Raw genomic sequence first — 18,229 nt, 5'->3', positions numbered from 1 at the left:
GTGCGCAGCACACGCGGACCGGGAGGGCCGCGGGCCCCGCGCGGCGCTGCCCTGGCCGGGCTCTTGGGCCAAGGCCACCGGACGAAGGCGGCCCCGGCCCTGACCTCGCCGCCTCCGCCTCCGCCTCACAGGGCGCCAACGGCCGCCCGCGCGCCCCCAACGGCCGCCCGCGCGCCCCCAACGGCCGCCTGCCCGCGCGAGGGCCGAGTTAGTGCGCATGCGCCGGCAGCCCGCGGTGGGAGGGGCGGGCGGCAGCTGGGTTACTCCACGCGTGCGCGCGAGTCCCCCAACGGCGGCGGAGCGCGGCGTCACGTGAGCCCGGCGGCCTGTTGGCTTCCGGGTTGGTGCGTCGCGGGCCTTCGCGCGGCGGCCGCAGCCCGTCGGGTGCCCGGCGGCTGCCCCAGGTACGGCCGGGGCCGGGGCCGGGGCCGGGGCCGGGCGGCGAGCGGCGAGCCCGGGCGGGCCGGTTCCCCTGCGGGGACGCCCATGGCGGCGGCGAGCCCGGGCGGGGCGGCCGAGGAGCGGCGGCGGGGCCCGCGGCAGGGCCGTGCGGCGCGGCGCGGCGCGGCCGGTGGGTGGCTGGGTGTCGCTGGGGGGTCCAGTAGCACCGTGCCGGCCGGGCCCGCGGCGGGGCGAGGCGGGGCGGCGGCAGCCGCGGGGGGCGGTCGGGAGGGAGGGAGCGGCAGGGTGCCTGCGCCTCGGGCTGGCCGCTCAGGGCGGCGGGGCTCGTCTGCAGACGCCCGTGACTGCGGGAACGAAGGCTCTTACTGCTGTGAACGTTCTTAGCGTGAATCCCTAACTTACCTGCCCGCCCATCCCACGTTCCCCCTGCAGAGCAGGACTCGAAGTAGTTTCCTCAGACGGGAAAGCAAAAGTATTTTCATAAACATCTTTTTTTTTCTCCCTCCCCTTCTCTCAATGGTTTCTCTATGATTTGCTCGCGTTGAAGGAAGGGTCAAAAAAGAGAGACTAAGAAGTAATTTGTTAATAATGAAAGTCATCGGATCACCTCACTTTGTAGACTTGTGAGCTATAGGGTTTTGATTATAAAATGTCTGTCCCCAGATCTGGAAAATGTTGTTTTGCAGGGTTATGGTTAGTGTGGCGACATTTTAAAAGCTTTACAGAGCTTTTCAAAAGGGTTATACCAGCACTTAAAAATTACTGTGAGCTACACAATGCGGTGTGTGTGCAAGAAAACAGATATACATTCCTTACTTCTGGCTTGCTGTGAAATCAAACTTGAAAAATACTCTTAGAGGCATCTGTCTAATGCCTGAAAGCTGGAGTTCAATTTAGTACATCTCTGAAATGGTGAAGGTAAAATGCAGAAAAAAGTTAGCTAGCTTTGTTTGAAGTTAATGTCAGCTTCCTGATACTGGAGTAGCGTGCTGTTCTCCGTGCAGCTCAGATAGTACGTAGTTTAATCATGCACTTGTCATTGCCCTTCTCTTGCAAAATAAACCTTACGGTTATTTTGCGTCAAATACTGTGGTGTGCTGATCAAGGACCGAAAATAGGTGTTTGTCTTGGATAGACAGATGTAACTGTATCCAAATGCTTAACTCCTGTTTATTTGTGTATACTTTCCCTTCTGAGAGTTCAACAGTGAAAATTCTTAAAAAAACATTCTTGGAAGAGGTTTTTAACTTCATGAATAAAACAGATTTCATGCATTCTGCTCTCTCTTTCTTTCTAAGTATCTGGGATAAATCAGAGTGACATCTTTGACTTGTGTTCACCTGCAAACCAAACCAAGCAGTGGCAGTTTACAGTAGGCTTCTCTACACTGTCATATTGGGTATTACCGCGCCTTCCATAACAGTATTAACGGGATAACTGTGAAAACGGTGCGTGCTTATCTCCCAGAAAAAGGGATGAGAGCGCTGGTATTTGACTTTTGGTACGAGCAGTAACCTTTTCAAATGAAAACTTAAGTACACTTATTGTGGTGCTCTGGCAATGCATGTGCTTCCATTAGCTGTAGCAGAAGAGCAGTGGCTATTAGTGACGTTTTCCCCTGTTAGGCGTTGTTTGCCCTGTTTGTAATGCTGTGACTTGCCTCTGGAGATGCAGTGCGGGAGCGCAAGCCGTGCAAGGGGCACTGTTAAGCACCAACCTCCCGGGGCTCCCCTAAGGGAGCAGAACCACGTGGCAGTCCTGCATCCAGGTGTTCTCCGACATGTGGAAGCTTCTGACCTTTATAGCTCCAAATCTCCCAATACCATTTCTGTTAATAAAACTGAGAGTAATGGGCAATGGAGAGTGAAAATGAGCAAGTGAGCTGTTCCGAGAAAGCAGGGCTTTTCTGAGTTGGCCACGAGGAGTGATAGGACCAGGTAGAAATTGCTTACTTTTCTCCTACGTGACTAATAAAGGCTTGCATTATTACAGTACATTACATTTTTCAAGTTTAGCCTTCTAGATCTTTCTTTTTTATTGAGAGAGCTTGGCACAGTAAAAACACAGGAAGTCAGCGCTCCGACAGCAGCCGTAGGAAGACTGTATTCTAAAGTCTGCTTTAGTTTGTATAAGCAGAAATAGCAGCATTTATTTTTCCTGCTTTGTAAGCATTTTTATTAATGATGTAAAATTATTCAGTACCTAACTTGAAAGCTGGCAGTTTTCTAACTTTCCTGAAATTGAAGATTACCCTTCCTTAATTTTCAGTTTTTCTAGTTGACAAATGATAGTGCTCTTGCACATAAGACTTAAGTCAAAAAATCCAAAACTACTACTTAATCTGGATGTTTAGTAGGATGTTGAAATGAAATAATCTAAAACTCATGCTTTTCTCATACAAGATTTGGAACTTTCTTTGCAAGTTGTTTGCAATTGTGCAATGCAGTCTTTAGCAAATAATTGTTTTTAATATACCTTTATGAGATGTTGCTGATGAGACTTCTGTAAGTGATGTGGGAAATACTTTATAAGAGTATTTTAAAATGTTATTACCTCATGAAAAGAACTTTTAAACTCTGTGCCTTACTGTATTGAGTTTATCTCAATGTTATGAAATATATGTAGGTAGGACCATTTCTGCACCAGAGTGCTGTATATCTGAAACGACTGGCTGTTACTTGGTCTTCAGCGTTCTTCGAAAGTGTGGTGAGAAAGCTGTTTGTGAAGTCTTGGAGCAAACCCCTACTTTAAGCTCCCTTATGGGAACTGTATCGCAAATGTGGTGCAGACAAGCTCAAGGGTAGTGTCTTACAGCACCCTGCAATGACAGGGCTTGTTTGTTTGTTCGCTGTCAGTTTTCTTCCTTAGTGGTTTGTCCCTTAAGATGAAGTAATCAGTTCAGATTTTCTTCTAGGTTTAGGGTCTGCTTGTTTGTTTTCAGTGACCTGTGTCAGATGCTCTATTCCATATTGCTTGTTTTGTTCTGCACTGTTTTGTTAATGTGATTGTGTAGGATGTTTTCAGGAAACTTCTCATGTTTCCTCTAAACGATCCAAAATAAAAATTCAGAAAGAACTATGTACAAATTTACCTGTTACTATTGATCAAAATAGGATCTTATCTCTAAGCAAATATTAAAAATTCATTGTTTCTAGTAAATGCTAACAGGTTAGTATGCAGGAGACTGTGCTTTAAAATGTCAGCATCTTAATGAAAGAGAGGGCATGTTTCCTGAGGGATATCATATGATTCAAGCAGCAAGAAATTATTCCAAGCAGCGTATTATTAAAAAAGGGGAAAGAGGGAGAGCTGGAAGTACAATTACTTGGGGACGACCTCTTGGAGAGCCTGTGTGCATAAGTGCATGCACATACTGCCAGCAATGGAGCCGTGCAGGGGCTGAACAACTCAAACAAGGAGAGTCTGACCCTCCAGGTGAATTGGCTCGTTATCTTCTAGAAATATTATTTCAGTTTCCTGGGTGGGAGAAGGAGGGAAATGTCATCAAAGCATGGTTAAACTCTTTGCTGTTTATCTCTGGTACTGCAGTTTTACAGAAAATCAGTCTTTAAAAAGGTTTTTATTAATCAGCTTGTGTGGTGTTGCCTTAGGCATTGCAGGACGGTGTGGTGTGTGGGGGGTTTTTTTTGTTTTTTTTTTCTTTTGTATATATATGAGTCTGTGATTGTAATCAGGTCAGGAAAAAGGAAATTATGAGATTTGCTATAAAGGATGATCCTACAGAACAGTAAGTGTAACTGTCTGTTTACCCACGTGAAAAATAATCTGTGTCTCTGGCTTAACTGGCTGTGTGATTGTATTCAGGCTTTGTACTTACTAGTGTTCTGTGCTGCTGCTTTGCTTTTAAAAGTACTGTGTAGTTTCCTGTTCTGATTAGTGTCAATTTTATTAGTTTCTTCCTTAACAAGTTTACTTGTTCCGGTTAATCTTTAGAGCCAGCACAGCCAAGAGTTTGAACTGGATTAGGCGTTAACTTGTGCGTTACCAGGATGGTTCGTCATGTTCCATTACTGGGGATTCCGTGTTACTGGTGATGGGTGAGCCTGAAAAAACACGGCCTGACTTGCATGTCCCAGGGTGAGTTCTCTGAACAAACCAGTTCTGAAGTAGGGAGTTACTTTTAAATTGCTCTTCTAGGAACTGGGCTGTATTTTAGATCTGACCATCTGCTTTTCGTTTTTGTTTTTCTTCTGAGTATACATTTTTTTTTCAGTATTTCTCATAGAATCCCGAGAATTCTCAGGTCTCTAATAGTTTCTTTAGATGGAATTGGTGTAATCTAAACAATAGATCAGGTTGCTTAGGGCCTTGATTTTAACTTAGAAATTGATCCTGCCTGAGCAGGTCACTGGACTGGATAAACTCCAGAGATGCCTTCCAACCTACATCACTGTATGACATAGAGCTATTCTGTAAGTGGTTTTGCCTTTAAAAGAAAAGGGGGGGGGGGGGCAGAGGCAAAAAGCTGTCCCCTGATCTTTTTTCCTATAATACTCAACACAGTGGTAAATGAAAGGACATGTTGCACATACTGGAATCCCAACAGTATTAAACTAGCATTGTCTGTTGTCTGTTTCTGCAGCTCCTTTTTAACGTGCTGCCTTGAAGACAAAAGGTTCTGGCTGATCAGGAGTCCCTATTAATAATTCAAGAAGAATGGAAGGTGTGGAGTTTAAGGAAGAATGGCAAGATGAAGATTTTCCAAGGTTTAAAAAGAAAAAAGATTAAAAGTTCATTCAAATCAAATGCTTGACATCCAGAAAAAGCTAATTCTCTCTGTTTCTGATGAATGAATACTTAATAATAATCTTGTAGTGATTTCCAGTAATGTAGTAGTCTCAAAAGAGTTTTGTGGTGTGGCTGGTTGTGGACTGGAGAGGGATCTCTTCATGTGTAATTTAGGTAATATAAGAAGGCCACTGTCTAAGTCTTTAGTGTTACTGAAGTGGAAATTTTAAGTTAGGTTTTGTTTTTTTCCACTATGGTAACCTTTTGCAACTACATTGTTTGCATATTATTACCAATGTCTGAATGCCCAAATACTTCATTAAGCAATGTTTCTGAGCAAAATTTTTAACAGTTAAGAATGTTAGTGATGTTTGTGCCTGAAGAGATACTAAAGCAGATGATGTCAGAGGCATTTTATAATAAAGTGAGAGAACTACTTCTGTGATGTATTTGACATCAGACTTTCTCACGGCAAGAATATGGCGAATTTTCTGAAGGATGACAGGCACCAATAGCAACCAGTATTTTGGTATTTATCATACCAACAGATAGACATCTGAGTGCTGTGAAGGAGTTTTCTGCTACTTCAGTACTCGGTTTGCTTACAGCTTGAGTGTAGACTATAAGTATATTCAGTTAAATACTATCCCACAGTAGTTTTTTTTTTTTTTTCTAGCAGTACATAAGTCCAAATATTTTCCATTTAGCTGGTCATAAAAGACCCTTTTGAACTAATATTTTCTACTTCTTGCACCAGGCCCTTGCCAGAGGATGATCCTGTTGAATCAGATATATTGGCTGAGGCTGGAAGAGAAGGTGAAACTGGTAAGAACACTTCAGTCCAGTCAAACAGACTTCTTCCTACTTAGGTAGCTGTCTTAAAGCTCCATTTTGTTTTAGTGTGGTGTTTCGTTTTTTTGTTTGGTTTTTCTTTTCAGTCAGGCTTGAGGGAACAGCATTCTAAATGACATATTTATGTGTGAACAGTATTATAAACCTGTTACTCGAAAAAACAGGGTTTTGGAATAAAACGTCTGAGAATCATCATCTTTCCCCTAAACTGAGCTATCCAGTTAATACTGGATAAAAATCAATTATTGCACTCTCCTGTCCTGTCCTATCTGAAAAATATTGGCTCATTATTTGGTATATGAGTGTCAGTTAAGGCCTAACTTAGTCTGACTCCAAATTTCAGGACTCTAAAAGTCTTTTTAAGCATGTTCTATGTCTGAAAGGTCAGAGAGGAAATCCAGATGCTTTTTTTCCCCATTTTTACATTTTTTTGGATCTTGTCTGTCTGCTTTAGCTTTGGCATTTCCAGTGCTGGATCAGTCATTTTACTTTCTTCCCTGCTTTCAACTGCTGTCTAAAACACGCAAGTATTTGCTTTGTGTCTCAAAGCATGCTGTGTATTTACCTACTAGTTTCTTTGATTTTCTGTCCTTACTGTTGTCTGTCAGCCTTTATTTGTTGTAGCTTGTACTTTTTTTTTTCCTCCTCCCCAAAGGTGGTTATGATGTCATCAATATCTACCAGAACAAGGGCTAGAAACCTTAATCTACTGCACTGTCTGTAACATTTATTTAGTATAAGATCTGGAACGGCTTGTGGTGCACTTTGATATAGCTAGCATAGATTCTGGTCATTAGGTGCTGGTAGCACTTCACATTTTTCTTGCTGTAAGAAACATGGTGGTCTACTACTGTGATCATAGTGCATATGTAATTGGGAATACTTAAGGACTTGAGAACTTTAAACTCAAAGTGCTGTTCTTTTCACCCTGTGTTTATCTTAATTTCTATTCTAGAGATGCATTGCTTAAGTGATGGGCATTGTCTTATGATGCACTTTGGTAAAGCACTGTGCTGTTCTGTCTTGTTAATTAACTTGTCTAAACTTGCTTTAACTTTAAACAACTTGCTTTTTAAATGCAGAAGTTAATGGAAACAAAGTGAGGAAGAAACTAATGGCACCAGATATTAGCTTAACTTTGGATCACAGTGAGGAATCTGTTTTGTCTGATGACTTGGATGAGAGTGGAGAGATTGATTTGGATGATTTGGATACTCCCTCAGAGAACAGTAATGAATTTGAATGGGAAGGTAAGTGTTTTGTTGCTTTTGTCTAACTCCATAAGAGATTTCTATTTGCTTATGCGTATGTCCACAGTTTTTCAGGTGGGGAGTATTTAAGACTCAACATTATGAGAGTAAAAATATAAAGGGAATGATTAGATTGGGAATTGTAAATAGGCACAATGAATTTGTAAAAAAGCAAATCAGACCTTGACTGGCTAGTAAACAGACAAACATAATAGCCATAATGCCAAATAAACTTAAGTAAATGTCATGAACACCTGTAAAACTAAGTTATGGAAAATCCTCCTCCACTGCAGTATGTTTTTAAGAAACAAACTGGCAATTACAGATCGCACTTTTAAATAGGTAAGCCATGTGTAGAGTATGTACGCTGTAGTTTAGCTTTTCACAAGTCTGTAAATTGCAAAACTTTGTGTTGAGGAGGATCAGATGTTATTTTTAAAAAAATACTGATCCTCATCTGATGTATTGTTGGAATGAGAAACGGCAAAGGTCAGTAACCTTAAAGTCTGCATGCCTTCTAGATTGATTGGAAGCAGCAGACGAATCCCTATTGTGTGTCAAGAAATTCCGAAGTGACTTGATACGAAGCTAATTTATCCGTACCTGCACTAGAAGTGCTACACACAAACTATCTTAAAATTGAGAAATAAAGCCTTCATCTTTCTTGATCCTTAGAGGTAAAAACTTGAGATGCTACCAAATTTTATTTGAGGTAACAAGTTCTGTGTATGAGTTAGTCCACACGAGTTTCAAACCTGTAGTTTAATTATGTTTTAAGGCCCTTATATAAAAGTCAAGAACTGTCCTCTTGGCCAAACAGCTGGAACCGTTAATTTGTGTAAGCTTCATGCCTTAAGAATGCATCTAAAATAATAAGTGAACCTGTAAGCTCAATTACTGCTTTTTATGCTGGAAATAAGAAAAATCAATTAATTCCCAAGTAAACAAGAAGTCTTCTTTTACATTGTTGCGTCTGAAACACAACCTGTTTTTCATTCCAAGATAGCCTGTAATTGGAGAAAAATGCTTTTTAAAACACAAATATTTTTTAATAGCTAAGGAGATGTTGCAGGTGATAGTTTTCATAGCAGAGACTGTGGGTTTGCCTATGTAAAAGGATTTTCCTTGTTTTATTACTTTAGGGAGGAAGAACTGTTTTTTAGGGTTAACTCTGCAGTGATGCTAAGGAAATGTTCCAGATATTTGTGCCTTGTTTTTAAAAGTGGCTGAAAAGGGTTTCTGTCTTTTCTTCCTTTTAATGCTGCTGTCTTCATTTTCCTGGAAGGATAGTTTCAATTAACAGCTTTGTCTTGGGAACAGACAACTAACTTGCAGTAGGTTTTTCTCGCTTTGGGTAAGGTCTATGCAACAAAGTCAAGAATCATAATTTAATTGGAGCAAATTCTTTCACAGACTGCTGTCAGCATAAATTTCATATATATTGATTGCACACACATGAATTAGATTTAATTTCTAATGGATGTCTGCATGTCTGCTTGCAAGATAGTGTTAATGTTTTAAATTATGCTTTTGTGTAAATTTGTGATCAAGCAACCTTTATAATAATCATTGGAGTTAACCACTTTGTTTATTTTCGTGAAATACATGGAGGTCTGTGTTTTGAAAGCCTGCAGTTAAAAGGCCTCCTACATGATCAGAAATTTGTCAGGCACTTTGAAATGTAACATAGTTGATGCATATCAGTGCTAACATTAATAGAGTATTTTCATACAATGAAGTATTTGGCACCCATGAGATCCTATTTTGTAACAGCTGAAAGAACTAAGTCAGCTAATACATTTGACTGGATGAAGAATATTAAAATAGACTAAATAACAAAGTGGTTAACCTGTGTTGTAATTGAGTGTCACTATACATGGTATTCATAATGGATCTTGAAAAATTTTAACTTTGGTAGATGATCTTCCAAAACCAAAAACTACTGATGTAATTAGAAAAGGATCGCTTACGGAATACACTGCAGCAGAGGAGAAAGATGATGGTCGACGCTGGCGTATGTTTAGGATTGGAGAACAGGACCATAGGGTGGACATGAAGGCAATTGAACCATACAAAAAAGTTATCAGTCATGGTGGTAAGAATTAGTGATGTGCTGAAGGGAACTGCTGAGAAACTGCTCTTTTGAGCTGAATTGGGGTGGGACAGGAAGAACTTTGGGCATAAAGACTCATGAATGATGATTCATTCATAGGTTGAACTATTAAGGTATACAGTTGACTTTTTCCTGTTAAACTGAAGTTTCAAAATGCACACGTGTTTTGATGATGCCACTAATGTGCCTTTCTAATTACAAAACCTAACAAACAAATACCTAAAAAATGCAATTTTAAAACATGATGGGGTTGCCCAAGTATTCTGAATGTTTGTTAAACTGAATATATGTAATAAGATGTGACTATCTGTGCTACTGGTGTAGTTCTTTGGTTTTACAAGAGTGCTGAAAGCAGTGCCTGTAGATTTACTGAGGCATGAATCAGTTTACTGACTCTTCTCAACAATGTATATGAAGTTTAGGTAGCGAGAAAAGCTGACCATCTGAAACACTGTTAAATATACTGAGATCCTAAGTGTAAGTGCAGCAGTTGATTTACTGTAATCTCAGCGATGTCTTTAAGAGTAAACAAATGGACAAACTTGAAAAAAGAAATCTTAATGTTTCTTGTAACTGTATGAACATACCACAGATGCTTGTAAAGCTTTTAGATAAATAATGAAAAAGCTTATCAAGCAGGTTTAACCTTTCTTTGTGTGAGTGTAGTCAAGATATAGTCATCTTTGTTACTTACTGCTGCTTTTTCTTCTTTGTTTTTAGGTTATTATGGTGATGGGTTAAATGCCATTGTTGTGTTTGCTGTTTGCTTTATGCCAGAAAGCAGTCAGCCTAACTACAGATATCTAATGGACAATCTATTTAAGTAAGTTGTCATCTGCCTCCAAATACTGTCTTAGTTTCCCATTGTGAGATACAGTATTTTAATGTTAGGGAGATTCCACCTCTCTCTTCCTTTAAATGTAGTCTTTTACATTTGAGATGAGGGGAAGGTAAGAAATAATAAAGCAACTGCATTTACTTCCAGGAAGAAAAAACCTCACTAGATGCTCAACTCTGACAACTTTTTAACATAGTTGAGCAGTAGTAGGAATTATGTTTATGATATCCATAGATCTTCACTCGGAGATTTTCTGTGCTTATCTTTGCAGGTATGTAATTGGCACTTTAGAGCTATTAGTAGCGGAGAACTATATGATAGTTTACTTGAACGGTGCGACAACGCGAAGAAAAATGCCAAGTTTAGGGTGGCTCAGGAAATGTTACCAGCAAATTGACAGAAGGTAAGAAGTTCTGCTGTAGTGTTTTCTTGAAATATTCATCTGCTTAATGGTATGTATTTTGGGAAAACTGTGGTGTGTGGTACCTGCTAGCCAAGACTTAACGTAAGTAAATTGTTCGGTATATTGAAGATCTCTTCCTAAACTGGGGCAAAGGAGAAACAATGCTACAGATGTACCTAACTTTTAAATGAAAATAGTAGATTGTTAGAATGCTGAATGCTGTTACCATGTAGAATACCCTTAAACCTTCATGCATTAATATGCTAAATAAATACTAAAAGATGATAATAAGGTGGATCCCTTTTTGAGTACCTCATCATTACAACTGTGTAAAAAGGTTCAAAGAAACATTCTCTTTAGAATGTCATTCCCTTTTCATTGTTAAAAAACTGACATTACAACTACAGTCAAAATATAAAATGTACTATGACTTCTTTCTTCAGGCTGATGGGAATTTCTAATAATGCAGTCTAAATTATTTATGCGACAAAGTTGTGCTAGCAAGAATGTACGTACTCTTTCGTATGCTAAAAAACCTTTGTCATGTTGCCATTTTGTTCTAGTATTTATGTCTGCTGTTTGAATTCTTCAGGTTAAGGAAAAATCTGAAATCATTAATAATAGTTCATCCTTCTTGGTTCATCAGAACGCTTCTGGCCATCACTAAACCTTTTATTAGGTAATACTCTGGAAGGTATTTAAACTTCAAAAACTATTTTAATATTACTGAACACTTTCAAAGTTGTAACCGTACCCTGCATTTGTTTTTCCACAGCTCAAAATTCAGCCAAAAAATCAGATATGTCTTTACGTTGGCAGAACTAGCTGAACTCGTCCCCATGGAATACGTTGGCATCCCAGAGTGCATAAAACAGTACGTTTTATTATTCAAACATGTTCTAAGTTGATCATGTTTTAGTACCGGTATGTAAATGTATTCAGTGGTTGGTTTTGAACATAAACTTTGTATTTAATAAAGTCTGTGTTAATTCATATCATTGCTACCTCCAGGATAAGTATCTGTGTTTGACCACATTGCCGGTCTACAGTTTTGTACGCAGCAGCATATATGGTGTGAATACTAATAAATAGGGATATTCATATAAACTGACTTATGTGATTACCAGTTATGGCATATGAATCATGGAAATGAGGCCTCACTGCAGTTTTCTTCCGCTTGTATGTTAAACTGGCTTGTTAGAAATTCTGGGCACGTTAGTACTGAAGTTAGTATAGGTATCTTCTGTTTTCATGCCAAAATACAGAGTAAATTAAGCAGTGAAATATCACTTAGGTCAGGATTTCATTTAAAGGAAGATCTGCAATGGAAGAATGCTGAATCCTTAACCGTAGTATTCTAAAACTACTTTGGGGGAGAAGGAAAGGCAGCATCATGTGCTTGTTTTCTCCCCTTCCCCCACTGCTCCTCCTTCACTCCAGATCTTTGTCATATAGTATAACCTACTTTAATGTCAGCAAAACTCTTTATATGCCCTTGGGCATGATGATGACTTTTTTTGTTGTTTTTTCAATAGTATGTGTGGATGCAGTAATAGAATAGAGATCATTGACTTAACTGGTTGGAAATACTAACAATTCTGATAAAAAACTGAAGTTGATCCACCTATTAAGAGCTATAACATAGAGAACCTGTAGATTATGCATTGCAATAGATGATTTACAAGTGTGGTGGCTAACTGGGAGCTCTGTAAGGAAGGATGGCAGTGTCAGTTTGTGGTCAGAAGGGCACGTCCTTGTTGTGTGTGGGGGGGGCAATTACTGCAGTAAATACTACTGTATTATGGCTGGTATCAGCTGCAAAATTGAACTTTTTATAATACAGAGAGGATGTGGTTTTCTGTGTGGAAAAAGACATGTCAAAGTTGAAGTAGCCTTGTGCTATGTTTAAAACACTTTTTTAATGGGGCTTTTGAAGGATGTGTTACCAAAATTCAGACTTTCATTCCAAGTCTGGCAAGACTTCTGTCTGTCTTGATGAACTTTACCTCTTCTGTAAAGGCTGTACTGGTTGACTTACGGAGTTAATTCTCAGACTTCTGTGGTGGATTATCTCTGGCTTTAGACTATTCTTATGAATACTGACTTTAACTTTCAGTGATAGATACTGTACAGGAGGTTGTACTAGATTCATATCTTATGACATAGTAACTAAATCTTAATGTTTCTTGTTTAAGGCTTATAGAGGTTGGAAGTACAATATATATTTTTCTTAATAATATCAATTTCAAACTTGGTATGTTTCCACAAAATATATTGACACTAATACCAGTTTGCAACTTCTGTTGAGTTTGGCCTTCCTATCTTTGACTTACTGAAATCAAACTTTTCCTCACCAAGGTATGAAGAAGAAAAGTTTAGAAAGAAACAGAAAAGGTATATTCATGTTTTGATTAGGGTTGCATCTAGATAAGACCCTTTGCACTGCAACTAACTCCCAGTTGATTGGCTTGCATAAAGGAATAAGCATTTGTAAATATAAACATGCACTAGTGACTGAGTTTTTATGTGTGGAAGTAGCTATACTGTCTGTAAATGCAGTATAACACCCTGGATGTTTAGCCAGATATTTGTAAATAGTCTCTAATATCACATGAGATAATTATTCTTAATGTGCAGATTTTTCAACTACATCTTCACCAGGCAAAAGTCATGCTTCTATGTGAATTAATTAAATGAAGTTTCATTGTTTCTAAAAAGAAGTGATGTCTGAATGAAGAGCTGGGTTTAGGTGCTAAGCTGTCAACAGTAAATACAACATTGGGGGAAGTTCTAATCTTGAATCTTGTATTTTGCTTTTGTTTGGTATTCACTACCTTTTTTCTAGTTTTTAACTTGCACAGATGCAGTCTAAATTAGTTAATATTTTTAGTGCTGTTTGTATTTGCAGTGCCTAAATTCCTTGCTAATAAACACCGGGTTTTCATTTTGTTAATTTTCTGTGGCCTGCTAACCATTCAAGCTTTTCCAGAAGTAGATGATTTTTTTGGATTATATCTATTTTTTTTCACTCTGCCACTAACAAGTGTACTGAAAGGTTTTGATACTAATTTTAACTTCTTTTGACGAGTCCTGCTATATGTGTGTAACTGTTGAGGGAGCCTTATTGTCTGCAAATTAGGTAACTGGCAGAGAGGAAGACTGAGAGGTAGAAAAAAAATAAAAAGAAGGAGCGATCTTTTTTCTTTTTCCGAAAGATAGCAGACAAGGCTAGTGAGAAGAGTATTGGGCACCCTCTAGGAATTACTCCAGTTAAGAGATAATCTTGCAGTGTTTTTTGCCTGAAGTTCTAAGACTGTCAAGTTCAAGGAACTGTTTTCCGTACCTATTAAACAGCAACTGTTCTGCTTGATTTTCCAGCATGTATAATTTGGTCCAATTCTATCGCAAGGTCCGTTGCATTTAGAGTGCAGACCTGAGACATTCAAACACTAATGTAAAAGCGTCTTAAAATTTCAATACAGCAAATTCTTTAGTGTCCCTGTCAATAGTATCACCACTTACATTTCACAAAAGTGAAATATTTTATCTTCCTATTTACAATTGTTAAATAAGAGGAAAGATCGTAAGCACTACTTGGTAGTGAGACTTGAACTGGACTGACTGCAGCTGTAGGCATTATTTGTCAGAACAGGGTGAAAGAAGATGTGTTAAGTGCAGCTATTAAATTTGTCAAGGATGGCAGTGCGAATTCTTTGGCTATGCATATTTGAGTCATTGTGGAAGCTAGAGTATTTTTTTACCTTTATGGATTTATATCTTTCACTGTATGCTTACATGTAGCTTGCTTTGTTTTTTGCATTGGCTTACCAATATTTTCTTAAATACTCTTTTGTGAATGGTCCATCAATTCATGTCAAAGCATGCTTTCCTATGATACTGCAGTGAGGACAGGGATCAGTTGCAGCTGCATACAATTCAAGTAAACAGTTTTTGACTAAGACTGACTTGTAGACGATACTGTTCCAAATCTGTTGTATTCTTATGCACTAGATTCAGCTCATACAGCCGTTGTAGTGTTGCCAGAAAGAGAATACCTGCCTCCCCTTTTTTGGAGGTTCATGGCCAAGAGAAGAGCAGTCATTGTTCTTGCCATTTTGGAGAAACTGGCTGGCTATAGGTTGAGAAACTGAAGAGGCAGGGCACACAGCTGGGTTGCTACAAGACAAACTTTCTCTTCTGCTCTGGAACTGCTGTTGGTTCTAAAATGAATTTACCTCCATTCACTGCTTATTTTCCAGAAGATACAGTTAAGACTGTAGGCTGTTTTTAATGTAAAGATGAAAAGTACATCTCATGCAGGACTATTAAAAATCCAGTGGTTTCTGCAGAGTAAGATCTTGATTGCCAGTTCCAAAGTTGATGTTAAAAAAAACTTGAGCAGCATGATGGTAAATTTTTCCTGGGTAATCATAGGAGTCCTGGAAATTATTAGAAAAGGTACTGCAATTTAGGAGCCACTTGCAACTTTTGTTGATTCAACTAGTTCTGTTCTTGGCTTAATTACTATAACATTAAAGGTAATTCTGTGCTTACGCTGCAGTATATGAACTCATCAAAGTAGTAGTGCTTGACAATATTAGTTGTTATGTTACCTTACTTTAAACTTCTATTCCTGCTTGCATTCATTCGTTAATAACAACACAGAGCCTGCTTTTCTTGTTGTGCAGCCAAATTTCACGTGCACTTTTCAAATGCTTCCTTTCAAATGCTGTGCTTATTTAAATGGTTTCTTAAACTTAATTCATTTCTAGGGGGAGGCAGGAAAATAGATGTCTCTTTAAAACACCTTGTTGTGACTGCATTCAATAAAGATCTTAACTTAATATTTATTTACTAAAACATTTTCTGTGTAAAAGCTTTCAGCTTCTTCCTGTTAAGATTAATCATTTTGGCTTAAAATATGAGTTAAAAAACTAACAAAATCTGTTGTTAACATAGTTTTAATTTTACTGCTTTCTTTATTAAGCAGAATTGACCAGGAGCTGAATGGGAAACAAGCAGAAAAATGAACAGTAAGTTTGGAATCCAAACAGGACAGAAGAATATGCAGATGGAATGATTCCATTCTTTTCTCCATTTACAATGCATTCATTAATGTGTGTGTGTATATATATATTATATAACCTGTTACAAAAGGTGCTTAATTTCTTTGAACTAGCACACAATGGACTGTTCACTGCTGTATTGGTTTAAGTCTTGACTTTAATAGCTACCTTTATATGTAATCATTTTATACTGCTAAATGTCAAAGAACCTTATGTTTTTAGAGGACATTCTTGCAATTGTTTATCTAAATGATGCATGTTCTTCAGTAAAATATTTATATACCTAAATGTTAAAGGAAAGAGATAATATATATTTTTATGACTCTTAGCAACATAATGTGTACCTGCAAAAGGAATTAACTCGCAGGTAGGTAAGGTCATAAATGACTGCTGTCATTACTGTACAAAGTGCATGATTTGTGTTGCTGTAAATGGTCAAATGCATTTCTTGGTGGTTGTAGAAACCTTATCTTTTTGGATGTTAAAAATCACATAACGTAGTCCTTCAAGTGTGGAGATGCTTGGTTTTGTTCACATTTCTAATACAAGCATAACTCATTTACCTTGCTTAGAGTGAGCTTGGACTTTGGTATCTTTTAGTCCATTTCTCAGAACTGTAGTTCTGTGAACTTCAGTCTGTTGGCCAAAGGGTTTACTGCCAAGCCACGCGGGGAACTGAACTCTTCAGATCACTAATAGGATATCAGATCTTTCTCCATTTAAGCTGCAAATGCAGATTCTGCTTCAGTAAATCAAGGCTATTGCTGGTTCAGTTATGAGTATGAAATGAGTCCAGTCCAGTTCTTCCTGGATGAGTATCAGTTGTCAGCCACAGAAACTCTGGTCGTTTTCAGTAGAGCTCGGAAGATGCACAGATACAATTCTAACCATAGTATCAGTTGTCTGCACAGGTAAAATTTAGACATCTTGCAGAGATATGGGGAATCTTTAAATGCCTGTGTCATCTTTGTGGATGAAGCATACATTTCTAAAGCTATCAGTTTGGCACCTTTTACTGGCACTAACTTCACTATAAAAAACAAAAAAATAAATGTGATTTAAAGGGGGGTTCTGATAATAGCTGTAAACGTGTCTAGAAGAGGTGTTCTTGGATGCATCAACCAGCGTTTATAGGTTTATCAGGGCAAGAGAATTATGCACTGTTTATGAATGTTCGTAGAACCTATTTGATAATCATTGCTATTTCCCTGTAAGAACTGGTGTACACAAGTGACTCCATTCAAGAGCTGAACAGTTTAATATTGAAGCAAATGTATTAAATATCTTAATTTTTGTTTTTTATTGTGCTCACAACTTTGTCTTACTACCAAAAGCATAAGTTCTTAATTAGTTTAAATGTTGGTATCATACATAGTTCTTTTATTATTTTTTTAAAAAAAAAGGTGGTATTTGACTAGATTACTACCAGGCACCGATGCATAGAAGTCAAGAGCTAGTTCCATGGTCAGGATTTATTACTAATGAACACTTAATCTTGTATCTCTAATGATACACATATACACGCTACAAGAGCAGATACTCATGTCAGATGAGGGCAAATTGCCTATGTCTCAGAGTTTTAAGTCTAAAATTCAGACACTTTCATCTCAAGACATAGGTACTCTTGTTATAGGAGCTTCTGTATCACAATGTCAAAGAGCTTAATGTGCAAGGTGGTCTTCAACAGGCAGTGTTAATTTCAAGTTGCCTTGCCTCCCCCTTCATAAGGTTTGGATCTTGCTCTGAAAGCAGAACACAAGTGTGAACGGTTTCTTTTTAGGGCTGTCTTATCTCCCATTTCAAGTTTGAAGCTGACCTAAACTGATGTAAATTTCTAGTCAGTAAACTGGACGCTTTCACAGCCTGTTTACTTTAATTCTAATACTTTCACAGTGTGGTGTGTGTGAACATGCAAGCCTGGAAATCTTCCTGATTTTACTGATTATATGTGGCTCCTAAGATAGATGTTAAGTATTCTGATCATCTCTTTTAAGAAAATTTTGAAAAGAACTCTTACTAAAAGCATACTTAAAAAAACTTAGTGAAAGACTACAGTTCTATGAGTATATGTCTTGTTGCTTTCTATATATAGTGCAGTACAGAGTAGCCAGCCCTCTGTATGGGCCTTATTTCTGAAAGATGGAATTGTTAGCTTTGCCCTTCCTCGTGCCTGAGTGGTTCCACAGTTTCGTGTTGTGGAAGTGCTATTTCTTTAAAAATGTATATATACTTACCTAATTGTTTAGTGTAAGTTTTTGTGAATGCATATACAACACAACAGTTGTTTTCCTGTCCTCTAAACATAAACAGCTTGAGACCCACGTTTACTATGGATGGTTCCCCCCTGACGTTTTCCAGCTCATCATCTAATGGTGAGATGCGTGTTTACAAAAAGCAAAGAGGTCCCAAGGTTACCTTGAACACAAATGGGTAACTTTTTGTCAAATTTATATTTTTAAATCTATAAAATAATGTATTTTAATATTTAAAAACATGAAAAAGTTGGAATGCCATACTTAAAATTATTTCAAAACCTGAATCACTTTATAGTAAGAT

At 38.4% G+C, this 18,229-nt stretch overlaps 1 protein-coding gene across 6 annotated transcripts; it reads left to right on the top strand.

Annotated features, from left to right (window-relative positions):
* Positions 1 to 243: 243 nt before the first annotated feature.
* Positions 244 to 16,975, top strand: BNIP2 (BCL2 interacting protein 2). Of its 6 annotated transcripts, none has more exons than XM_064517498.1 (12): positions 245 to 404; positions 4,357 to 4,500; positions 5,006 to 5,129; positions 5,909 to 5,976; positions 7,086 to 7,253; positions 9,172 to 9,348; positions 10,087 to 10,189; positions 10,476 to 10,607; positions 11,200 to 11,286; positions 11,383 to 11,481; positions 12,966 to 13,001; positions 15,598 to 16,975. In XM_064517498.1, the coding sequence occupies exons 3-12, from the start codon at positions 5,080 to 5,082 to the stop codon at positions 15,635 to 15,637; spliced, it is 960 nt and encodes a 319-aa protein (XP_064373568.1). In that variant the 5' UTR covers positions 245 to 404; positions 4,357 to 4,500; positions 5,006 to 5,079; the 3' UTR covers positions 15,638 to 16,975. The 6 variants fall into 6 exon arrangements, with proteins under 6 accessions (XP_064373567.1, XP_064373568.1, XP_064373566.1 ...); XM_064517496.1 differs by having other exon boundaries at positions 15,595 to 16,975; XM_026113415.2 differs by lacking the exon at positions 245 to 404 and adding an exon at positions 2,845 to 3,108 and having other exon boundaries at positions 15,595 to 16,975.
* Positions 16,976 to 18,229: the final 1,254 nt, after the last annotated feature.

The sequence above is a fragment of the Dromaius novaehollandiae genome, chromosome 10 (genome assembly GCF_036370855.1).
Source record: "Dromaius novaehollandiae isolate bDroNov1 chromosome 10, bDroNov1.hap1, whole genome shotgun sequence".
NCBI classification, from domain to species: Eukaryota; Metazoa; Chordata; class Aves; order Casuariiformes; family Dromaiidae; genus Dromaius; species Dromaius novaehollandiae.
Note: the sequence above shows the minus strand (reverse complement) of the source record. Positions and strands in the feature narration are given on the sequence as shown.

Coding starts and splice junctions, on each gene's coding strand:
- BNIP2 (XM_064517497.1), top strand. CDS start 5,080: ATGGAAGGTGTGGAGTTTAAGGAAGAATGGCAAGATGAAGATTTTCCA. Junction 10,608..11,199: donor TACCAGCAAATTGACAGAAG/GTAAGAAGTTCT, acceptor TGAATTCTTCAG/GTTAAGGAAAAATCTGAAAT. Junction 13,002..15,594: donor TTTAGAAAGAAACAGAAAAG/GTATATTCATGT, acceptor TTCTTTATTAAG/CAGAATTGACCAGGAGCTGA.